Below are 12,234 nucleotides of genomic sequence, written 5' to 3'. Positions count from 1 at the left end.
TTTTACTATAGTTTACAGCGCACGGCCGCTCGTTTTTTACTATCGTTTACAGCGCACGGCCGCTCGTTTTTTTACTATAGTTTACAGCGCACGGCCGCTCGTTTTTTACTATCGTTTACAGCGCACGGCCGCTCGTTTTTTTACTATAGTTTACAGCGCACGGCCACTCGTTTTTTACTATCGTTTACAGCGCACGGCCGCTCGTTTTTTTACTATAGTTTACAGCGCACGGCCGCTCGTTTTTTACTATCGTTTACAGCGCACGGCCGCTCGTTTTTTACTATAGTTTACAGCGCACGGCCGCTCGTTTTTTACTATAGTTTACAGCGCACGGCCGCTCGTTTTTTACTATCGTTTACAGCGCACGGCCGCTCGTTTTTTACTATCGTTTACAGCGCACGGCCACTCGTTTTTTTACTATAGTTTACAGCGCACGGCCGCTCGTTTTTTACTATCGTTTACAGCGCACGGCCGCTCGTTTTTTTACTATAGTTTACAGCGCACGGCCGCTCGTTTTTTACTATCGTTTACAGCGCACGGCCACTCGTTTTTTTACTATAGTTTACAGCGCACGGCCGCTCGTTTTTTACTATCGTTTACAGCGCACGGCCGCTCGTTTTTTTACTATAGTTTACAGCGCACGGCCGCTCGTTTTTTTACTATAGTTTACAGCGCACGGCCGCTCGTTTTTTACTATCGTTTACAGCGCACGGCCACTCGTTTTTTTTACTATAGTTTACAGCGCACGGCCGCTCGTTTTTTTACTATAGTTTACAGCGCACGGCCGCTCGTTTTTTACTATCGTTTACAGCGCACGGCCGCTCGTTTTTTTACTATCGTTTACAGCGCACGGCCGCTCGTTTTTTACTATAGTTTACAGCGCACGGCCGCTCGTTTTTTACTATCGTTTACAGCGCACGGCCGCTCGTTTTTTACTATCGTTTACAGCGCACGGCCACTCGTTTTTTTACTATCGTTTACAGCGCACGGCCGCTCGTTTTTTACTATCGTTTACAGCGCACGGCCACTCGTTTTTTTACTATCGTTTACAGCGCACGGCCGCTCGTTTTTTACTATAGTTTACAGCGCACGGCCGCTCGTTTTTTACTATAGTTTACAGCGCACGGCCGCTCGTTTTTTTACTATAGTTTACAGCGCACGGCCGCTCGTTTTTTACTATCGTTTACAGCGCACGGCCACTCGTTTTTTACTATCGTTTACAGCGCACGGCCACTCGTTTTTTTACTATCGTTTACAGCGCACGGCCGCTCGTTTTTTACTATAGTTTACAGCGCACGGCCGCTCGTTTTTTACTATAGTTTACAGCGCACGGCCGCTCGTTTTTTTACTATAGTTTACAGCGCACGGCCGCTCGTTTTTTACTATCGTTTACAGCGCACGGCCACTCGTTTTTTTACTATAGTTTACAGCGCACGGCCGCTCGTTTTTTACTATCGTTTACAGCGCACGGCCGCTCGTTTTTTTACTATAGTTTACAGCGCACGGCCGCTCGTTTTTTTACTATAGTTTACAGCGCACGGCCGCTCGTTTTTTACTATCGTTTACAGCGCACGGCCACTCGTTTTTTTACTATAGTTTACAGCGCACGGCCGCTCGTTTTTTTACTATAGTTTACAGCGCACGGCCGCTCGTTTTTTACTATCGTTTACAGCGCACGGCCGCTCGTTTTTTACTATCGTTTACAGCGCACGGCCACTCGTTTTTTTACTATAGTTTACAGCGCACGGCCGCTCGTTTTTTACTATCGTTTACAGCGCACGGCCGCTCGTTTTTTTACTATAGTTTACAGCGCACGGCCGCTCGTTTTTTACTATCGTTTACAGCGCACGGCCACTCGTTTTTTTACTATAGTTTACAGCGCACGGCCGCTCGTTTTTTACTATCGTTTACAGCGCACGGCCGCTCGTTTTTTTACTATCGTTTACAGCGCACGGCCGCTCGTTTTTTACTATAGTTTACAGCGCACGGCCGCTCGTTTTTTACTATCGTTTACAGCGCACGGCCGCTCGTTTTTTACTATCGTTTACAGCGCACGGCCACTCGTTTTTTTACTATCGTTTACAGCGCACGGCCGCTCGTTTTTTACTATCGTTTACAGCGCACGGCCACTCGTTTTTTTACTATCGTTTACAGCGCACGGCCGCTCGTTTTTTACTATAGTTTACAGCGCACGGCCGCTCGTTTTTTACTATAGTTTACAGCGCACGGCCGCTCGTTTTTTTACTATAGTTTACAGCGCACGGCCGCTCGTTTTTTACTATCGTTTACAGCGCACGGCCACTCGTTTTTTACTATCGTTTACAGCGCACGGCCACTCGTTTTTTTACTATCGTTTACAGCGCACGGCCGCTCGTTTTTTACTATAGTTTACAGCGCACGGCCGCTCGTTTTTTACTATAGTTTACAGCGCACGGCCGCTCGTTTTTTTACTATAGTTTACAGCGCACGGCCGCTCGTTTTTTACTATAGTTTACAGCGCACGGCCGCTCGTTTTTTACTATAGTTTACAGCGCACGGCCGCTCGTTTTTTTACTATAGTTTACAGCGCACGGCCGCTCGTTTTTTACTATCGTTTACAGCGCACGGCCACTCGTTTTTTTACTATAGTTTACAGCGCACGGCCGCTCGTTTTTTTACTATAGTTTACAGCGCACGGCCGCTCGTTTTTTACTATCGTTTACAGCGCACGGCCGCTCGTTTTTTTACTATAGTTTACAGCGCACGGCCGCTCGTTTTTTACTATCGTTTACAGCGCACGGCCACTCGTTTTTTTACTATCGTTTACAGCGCACGGCCGCTCGTTTTTTACTATCGTTTACAGCGCACGGCCACTCGTTTTTTTACTATCGTTTACAGCGCACGGCCGCTCGTTTTTTACTATAGTTTACAGCGCACGGCCGCTCGTTTTTTACTATAGTTTACAGCGCACGGCCACTCATTTTTTTACTATCGTTTACAGCGCATTAATTAGTGACGCTGACGTCTATTAAAATGATCATAAGCACAAAACACTGAAGGTAAACAGGTTCCATCAGGGAGAACCGAGTGGCTCTGAAATCACAAGCAAAGTTTCAGTTTCAGATTTATTCACAACTTAGTTCCAAGTTTAAGTTGAATAAAAACTGGCTTTAAACTCAGGATCACAGATGAGCTCCTTTACTATGTTGATCTGTAGGCGTCTGTTCATAAACATAAACCAGCCCAAACTCATTTACTATAAAATGAAATGGTGTTTGTAGAAATTCAGAAAAAAGCCGCGTCAGTCTCGACTGCATATGTGGACATATTTCTATATTGAGCTCTATTTACACAAAGTTAGGTTAGTTCATCATTTATGTTGAACAGACTCTCCCAAAGTTTTACGCTGCTGCGCTGACGTTGAACCGCGTGCTGCACTGGGTCGGTCTGACCAACAGGTCAAAACCAACTCTAAACAAAGTGACCGCTGGGCCCTGATTGGTGTTCCTGCTTTGCGCTTCTTTCGTTTCGATGTTACATTTTTATACACACAGAAACTCAAAGGACAGATTTCACAAAATGTAGTGAAGTAAAAAGTAAGATATTGGACTTTGAAATGTAGTGGAGTGAAAGTTAAAAGTCACTCAAAATGGAAAACCTTAGTAAAGTACAGTTGCTGTTTTATGTTTAAAACCATTGCAGGCTTCTGTTCTTGATTATTTAATTGAAAATTAACAGTGAAAATCTAATGTTATTCTGTAAACCTCAAAAGCAGGTAAGGTGTCCCCAGACTTCTGACAGGTTGTGTATGCGTGTGTGGAGGCTGACAGATGAGCAGGCTATTTGTTGGTAATCTCTGCTGTAGCTCTGGAGGCTGTAGAGTTGCAGACACATGGCCTGAGAGGCTCAGATAAGCCGAGATTCTTCACTCTGCTTAGCACTATCTCACACCCAGCTGCCCGCCTACAAAACACCACTGACAGCCATCCTTTCACTCACACACACAAAGGACTTCAGAGCAGGCCGAAGAGGCACAGTCAAAACATAAATCCTGAGATGTGGGCCCAGAGTGATAGAGAAGAACAGGGAGGGACAGTCGTGCGTCACAGTGACGTGGCCATTTAAAAGGCCAACATCATGGAAACTTGCATTTTTGAAGTTAAACGTACAAAAGGTAGTTTACTCCCCAGTCCATATAAGGAAACTAACCAGTTCTGAGCAAAGCTTTTACATACAGCCACAGAGTTACTTGAGGAGAAAACTTGGGAAAAAGATTCAACGCTGTGCTGTTGGTCGCTGTCAGGAAGCAAATATATCACTGCAGTCTTTTAAGGAATCTACACATCTGTTTCCTCACAAGTTGATTTCTGATTGAGGTGCAATTCAAAGTATTCAATTGCATCATTAAGAAGACCATGTTGCCATATTGGTAGGTGAGCAACAACTCTGATATGCTCTGATAGAGCTTGTCTCGTCACCGTTACTGCAGCTACATCCCTGCAGGTGGATAAAAACCAAGCAAAATAGGCCAGAATTACGGCAAAAAGATGAAAAGCTATGTACACACTTTAGATGCAGTCTCCAGAAAAGGCTACGCGGAGAACAGCAGCAGGATTAGTAGGCTGGATCTGTATAGCCTGCATTCAGAACATTCCAATGTGTGCAGGATTTACAAAAACTAATAAAAGTGGCTACCAAAACTGCAAGAGCTCTAAGAGAAAAGAAAGAAAGAGAAATAAATAACTCTTACATACACATTCATATACATAAGCTCAGCTTCTTATCTGCCAGCTTCTCATTTCAACTGAAAACATCAGCTTACTTCAATACATGCATCCTTCATCAAAAAAAAAACCTTAAAGCCTTGCTTGGAGATGTTTACTGAGCAGCTAATGGGCAGCAAAGCACAGCTATAATCAGCCACTGGGGCAGCTGAAAGACCACTGCCTGATCTAATGCAGCGTTCCAAACTAGACACTTCTGTACTTCACCTGTTACACTACGGAGTGCACTTCTAATGGCATATGCAGTATTTTTTGCATACTATGAAGTGTGCTAGTATGCAGTTTGGGATGTGGAAATAATAAGGGGAGCAAATCTCAGCACTTTAGATTTTAGCATTATCACTACAGCAACAAATCAAATGAAATCAAGGCGATACACTCGAATATAGCTTTAAAATGTGATTTAACTGCCTTTGCTGGATCGGCTACATTACAGACTGCCGCAGCACTGCTGAATGAACCTGATGTTGCCAACATGGTAACAGCGCGATTGTAACATCAAACTATACGACTACTACTTTCAGTACAGAACAGTCCACCTAATTATTTATATACAGTATGAGTCAGGCACAGTAATTACATTTAATTCTAAAGGAATAAGAGGTTTGAAAATCACACAAACATGAGAGAACTGCAGGGAGAAAAAAAAATCTAAGACCCAGGATAAATGTAGCATTAAGCCCATTTAAAGCAGCAGCCTGAACTGACTCCTCTGCCACATCAGAACCCTCTGCTCATCCCTGCATATGGCATTGATCTATAAATAAAAGTGAGTCAGAATATTCCTGGGGTTCATCTTCTATCTAGTGTGTTGATTTGTACCTCACTCACTGACAGTAAATCAACAAAACAGCATGAGGTGTGATGCCCTTTCTGCGTGAGTCTGCAATTGTGCACATTCATTTTCATAACATATTCTCTCTTTCACTCTCTCTCTCTCTCGCTCTCTCTCCGTCTCTGGATTAAGAACACTAGTGATTTGATGGGTCATTGGTCCTTCATCAGAAACAGCTAGCCGAGCAGAGAGAATCAGTGTGCGATTAATGATTAGAGTGGCTGAGTCAGTGAGTGAGTGCGTGTTTAAGTGTGTGACTCCTCTGCTGCCAGGCCAAACAGAGCAGCTGCCAAATCAGCTCACTTACAGCAGGCCTGCATTAGGTTTAGCGGCAGCGGGCAGCGGGTTTATCTTGACCGGGAAAAGCCACTTCTATAAGGAAGCATAATCAAAGCTCAAACGCGCCGATTCTGTCTGAACCCATAAAAGAAACCATCAAAACAGATCATGCAGAAGAAACAATGCTATAAGAGTGTAGATGAGGCAAAAACAACGTTAAATAGTGTTAAAGTCTTTAGATTCACTCCGACATAGAACCAATAGACTTCAGATTCTCCGAGTAATGGTATTAATGAAGTGAGAAGGCTGTCAAATAGGTGGTTTTACCCAATTAACAAAAAACAAGGGCTAAAATGCAAATATTCTGCATATAAGAGGCAAAATTGTAATTAAACACAAATCAAACCGTATTATATGTTGGATGCTGATCATTTTGTGTCTTCTCATGTCATTAACCCTACTTGCTATAAAATTTGTCATAGGATTTCTCTGCTTCTGTCAGCTGTGAGTGAGAAATAATTAACAAAATACAGTCGTATACAAACCAGGTGCCCCTGGTCAAATGACGTGTTCCTGATTTTCGTAAAAGTAAGTTAACACATCCTCAGCAAAGAACACACTTCTGCACATTTTAATGCACAGTTACTGTCTATTTGCTGAATGTACAGAATTAATAACCGTGGGGGTTATGGTATATATATTTAATGTTTTATTTTCCAATATGATACGAGTCAGCAAATAAATATTTGTATTAGAAAGAATCTAATATGGAGAGATAATTGGAAGTGAGCATATAATTATTAATGTTATTGTGTAGTTACATTTAAAATCGGTAGCAAAATGGCAGTTATCACTTGACTTCTAAGGGTTAATGACATTAAGAAGACTTAAAACGATCAGAGAAATATCAGTTGTATATATTTTTGTACACTATAGTAGTGTTTTTAGTTTTGATTTGTATTGATAATCCTGTAGAATGTGCATTTTAGCCCTTGTTTGTTGAATAACATGTAAAAGAACCTGTTTGACAGCTCTCCCACTGGTAGTATCATTACTTGGAAACTGCACTAAAATTTGACGAAAGACGCCTTCTTCAAGTTTGTTCAGGATATGTTTCACTTGGAAACCAAATAAATTGAGAGACTAAATAATTGTGGGGGATGTTCAAACTTTTGCATATGAATGTACACCACATGTTTGTTATTACGGGCAATAATTGCAAATTCTAATGACCCTCCACCCTGTTTAATTTTAAATATGATGCTTACTGAATAAGGAGCGAAATGTCTTCCCTGCAGAGGTGAAGCTGTATGAGGGACTGGTCTGCCGGAGCCAGTCCTCTCTAGCCAGACCCATCTGGAGGTGGAAGGACAGGGAGCTCTCTGTGAAACAGAGCAAACATGGCAGACTCCAATAGGTAAGACACTTACACAAACTCACAAGCTCTAGTGATACTGACATACAACAATACAGTTAGTTTAGTTTTAGCAATGTATTTGATAGATGGCCCATGATATGCTGCCTATAAAATAGTGGTGTCCCTGGTGCCAAGAAGTGTACTATTGGGTTTATTTAGTTTTATATTGGCCATACCATATTCAAAATTTCTCACTTCTGCAGGACAGAGAAATGCATAAGAAACCTAAGTGCATCACATAATTCCCATGTATGAAATCAGGTAAAATCACATAGCCACTGGAAGTAAACAGAGTAGCTTCCTCTAAGCTTGCTGTAAGTCTCAGTTCTGGGAAGCAACTACTATATACACTATATTTCCAAAAGTATTGACTCGCCCATGGAATGGGTTTCCATGGCCGAGCAGCTGCATCCAAGCCTTACATCACCAAGTGCAATGCAAAGCATTGAATGCAGTGGTGTAAAGCGCTGCCACTGGACTCTAGAGCAGTGGAGACGTGTTCTCTGGAGTGACCAATCACGCTTCTCTGTCTGGCAATCTGATGTATGAGTTTTGGTTTGGCAGTTGCCAGGAGACGGTACTTGTCTGACTTCATTGTGCCAAGTGTAAAGTTTGGTGGAGGGGGGATTATGGTGTGGGGTTGTTTTTCAGGAGTTGGGCTCGGCCCCTTAGTTCCAGTGAAAGGAACTCTTAATGCTTCAGCACCAAGAGATTTGGGCAATTTCATGCTGGACAAATTTCATGCTGGACAAAAATGGACAATTTCATGCTCCCAACTTTGTGGGAACAGTTTGGGGACGGCCCCTTCCTGTTCCAACATGACTGCGCACCAGTGCACAAAGCAGGTCCATAAAGACACGGATGAGTGAGTTTGTTGTGGAAGAACTTGACTGGCCTGACCTCAACCTGATAGAACACCTTTGGGATGAATTAGATTGGAGACTGTGAGCCAGGCCTTCTCATCCAACATCAGTGTCTGACCTCACAAATGCGCTTCTGGAAGAACGGTCAAAAATTCCCACTCCTAAACCTTGTGGAAAGCCTTCCCAGAAGAGTTGAAACTGGTGTAGCTGCAAAGGGTGGGCCAACATCATATTAAACCCTATGGATTAAGAATGGGACGTCACTCAATTTCACATGCGTGTGAAGCCAGACAAGCGAATACTTTTGAAAATATAGTGTGATTTGATGCTATTTTAGGATTGAACGATATAGCAAAAATATTGTATCAAGATACTTCAAGACATTTTCACAATAGATGATATATGTATATCACAATACTTTGTCTGAGATTGAATAAGTTGGAGCACACTAACAGAACCTGTAGTGCCACATATACAAATATTATAATATTAATAATAAACCTATAACTAAAATTATATTTAATCAGTTTTACAAACTACACTGCACTAAATGCAAGTAAACAGGCCTAGTCAGGCTCATTTTGTGATGAAACATGTTGTTAGTCAGTGCTCTTTGAGTACTTGTGATATCCACAATATGCTCAGAAAAGCACATAGTGGCAAAATGTATCAAAATATTGACAAAATATCATCATATTGCCCACTTCTATGTGATTTGCCTTCTTTTAGCCAAGTACATGAGAAATAAAAGTAAGAAAGATAAGATAACCACATCATGCACTTTTAGACTTTGTAGTGTGCAACATGTTCTATGAAATTTTACCAACAATATACATTTGGTGGTCATTTGTTTTCTGTCTTTTAGGAGCGAAAAAAAATGTCCAACGAACGTCCAATATAAAATCAACTTTTCAGAACAACAGCGACATCCATAAAAATGCCACAATATCAGGTTCAGCTCAGCTTTTTCAAAACTTCAGTACTTGCCAGATTAACTTTCCAGTCAGTCTATGAAGTATTTCACAGCCCATCTTGTTTGCTGATACTGCGGTGAATTTGTTTAGATGTTCTATCACAGCTGCTCAGTGAAAAACAAGCACTGGGAATCAACAACAGGTTGAGAATTTGATGAAGCTCTGCAGTCACTCTCCTCTTCTTGTGTGTGCTAAAATATACATGTAGTAATGGTTATACGCAAAGCAGTCGGTACTTAGCAACCAGTGCTAAGTAACCGTTGATGTGAAAACATATGCATGGCTAGAACCCTTCTCAACGAATTAGATTAGCAGTCGAACATGTTATGTTTACTAGGTTACATTTGTAAGATATTCTTGTAGTACAGAGCAGCAGCACTCAGGATGAACGGGCTCATTAACTTTATCAACGCAAACTTAAATGTCATCTTATAGAGTGATACAGCATATTTGGAAAATATTATGATTGATATTTTAGTGTTATCAGCACTGCCCAGCCTCATCTGGTTCTAATCTTCATATTAACCTAATTAGCCTTTATAAATACAGTGATCTGAGTGACATTTCTTATATCCACCATATGATGAGATTAGTGAACAGAGGAACACAGTTAATGGTGCTTTTTCTCAAGGACGTAACATCATTCAGCAAACTCAGCCATTCTAAGACTGCCTTTACTTTATAAGACTCAGAATTGGAACTGCTGTGCAAAAAGAGTTTCTGCGAATAAAGGAAAAAGGTTCTCAACATTTCCCAGAACCATACCAAGGCCAACTCAATGTTTTTGTTTGTGCAGTATCTGGATCATGTGATGTATGAATCCATAATGCAGCTAAAGCACTTAAACATCTGCAGCACTAAATTTAGAGCCCCAAACTATAATGTGTGGGTAGGAAAGATTGCAGAGCTGCACACACAAGTGCCCCAGGCTAATAATAATGCCTGCATTTCTACTGTGTACATTCCTGGAGCTTAAATTCTCACACAGTCACGACGCTGTTTCAGCACAAGAGCCCGCAGACCGTATTAACCCCTAGAATTCAGGGTTTTAACCAGTGAAAACAAAATGGTACAATTTTACATTTTTCTCAGTTCTAACTCATCGAAACAGAGTAATTCTTATTTTGTTGAAAGTAAAAAACAACAAAAAATTTTTTTTTTTTGTAATTTCTTAGACGTCGTAAAAGTACAGACTCAAACCTGGCGATACAGAAAGAAAATGTAATCCATTATTATTACACAACTAATAATGCACTTTTTCAAAAACATAATTAGATCATGTTAACAAATGAAAGGCTAAAAGAGTTCTTAAGATTAAAGCAGTGCAAAAAGCTCCAGCAAAGGGACGACAGATACACTTGCGCATATTGTAAAGTAGGCCAGATGTCTGCCCATATAACTATTCTGCCCCAGATGTGTTTTTCCACTTTCCCTCCCTCCTTCTCTTTCATTCTGTTTTCATTCAATTTCCTCTTGCCCTCCGTCTCTGACACACTCACTTATTCTCTGCCCTACCTGAGGAGAGAGAGAGCACGGGATGAGCTCTGTTGGCTGTGCTCCTGACAGTGCTGGAGCAGGCTGGGTCTGAGCATTCACTCACAGGATCGCAGGACGCACAGCTAGCACAGAGGTAAGTTGAGGAATCTGGTCCCTGAGAGAAAGAGACAGAGAGAGAGAGAAGAAAAATCAAAAGAAAAAACACTTCAGCTATTACAAATAGATTCATTCATTATCGAATAAAATGGTAAACGAGACTGAAGCACTGTTGGAGCTGGACTTGCTTCACTTGTCTGAAGTTGTGTACGGTATTTGACTGGCCTATTAATAACTGCACTACTATTAGCGATATAGCTTATAAACTACACACGCTGCAGATTCATACTGGATTAAAATCACTCCACAATTATTACCGTCAGACTGTAAAACTACACACACTGCAGATTCATACTGGATTAAAATCACTCCACAATTATTACCGTCAGACTGTAAAACTACACACACTGCAGATTCATACTGGATTAAAATCACTCCACAATTATTACCGTCAGACTGTAAAACTACACGCTGCAGATTCATACTGGATTAAAATCACTCCACAATTATTACCGTCAGACTGTAAAACTACACACGCTGCAGATTCATACTGGATTAAAATCACTCCACAATTATTACAATCAGACTGTAAAACTACACACGCTGCAGATTCATACTGGATTAAAATCACTCCACAATTATTACAGTCAGACTGTAAAACTACACACACTGCAGATTCATACTGGATTAAAATCACTCCACAATTATTACCGTCAGACTGTAAAACTACACACACTGCAGATTCATACTGGATTAAAATCACTCCACAATTATTACCGTCAGACTGTAAAACTACACACTGCAGATTCATACTGGATTGAAATCACTCCACAATTATTACCGTCAGACTGTAAAACTACACACTGCAGATTCATGCTGGATTAAAATCACTCCACAATTATTACAGTCAGACTGTAAAACTACACACACTGCAGATTCATACTGGATTAAAATCACTCCACAATTATTACAGTCAGACTGTAAAACTGCACACACTGCAGATTCATACTGGATTAAAATCACTCCACAATTATTACAGTCAGACTGTAAAACTACACACACTGCAGATTCATACTGGATTAAAATCGCTCCACAATTATTACAGTCAGACTGTAAAACTACACACGCTGCAGATTCATACTGGATTAAAATCACTCCACAATTATTACCATCAGACTGTAAAACTACACACTGCAGATTCATGCTGGATTGAAATCACTCCACAATTATTACAGTCAGACTGTAAAACTACACACTGCAGATTCATACTGGATTAAAATCCCTCCACAATTATTACCGTCAGACTGTAAAACTACACACACTGCAGATTCATACTGGATTAAAATCACTCCACAATTATTACCGTCAGACTGTAAAACTGCACACACTGCAGATTCATACTGGATTAAAATCACTCCACAATTATTACCGTCAGACTGTAAAACTACACGCTGCAGATTCATACTGGATTAAAATCACTCCACAATTATTATAGTCAGACTGTAAAACT

General features: G+C 41.0%; 1 protein-coding gene across 2 annotated transcripts in view; it reads right to left on the bottom strand.

Annotated features, from left to right (window-relative positions):
- kansl1l (KAT8 regulatory NSL complex subunit 1-like) overlaps positions 1 to 12,234 on the bottom strand; it is a 46,360-nt gene that overhangs the window by 13,195 nt on the left and 20,931 nt on the right. For both annotated transcript variants that reach the window (XM_037539151.1, XM_017707352.2), the window contains exons 8-9: positions 10,647 to 10,782; positions 7,146 to 7,259 (exon numbers count right to left, since the gene is read on the bottom strand). In XM_037539151.1, coding sequence (XP_037395048.1) covers positions 7,146 to 7,259; positions 10,647 to 10,782 — 250 coding nt within the window. The remainder of the gene's footprint in view (positions 1 to 7,145; positions 7,260 to 10,646; positions 10,783 to 12,234) is intronic.

Source organism: Pygocentrus nattereri, chromosome 6 (assembly GCF_015220715.1).
Source record: "Pygocentrus nattereri isolate fPygNat1 chromosome 6, fPygNat1.pri, whole genome shotgun sequence".
Classification (NCBI taxonomy): domain Eukaryota; kingdom Metazoa; phylum Chordata; class Actinopteri; order Characiformes; family Serrasalmidae; genus Pygocentrus; species Pygocentrus nattereri.
This window is presented reverse-complemented; position numbering and strand designations above follow the sequence as displayed.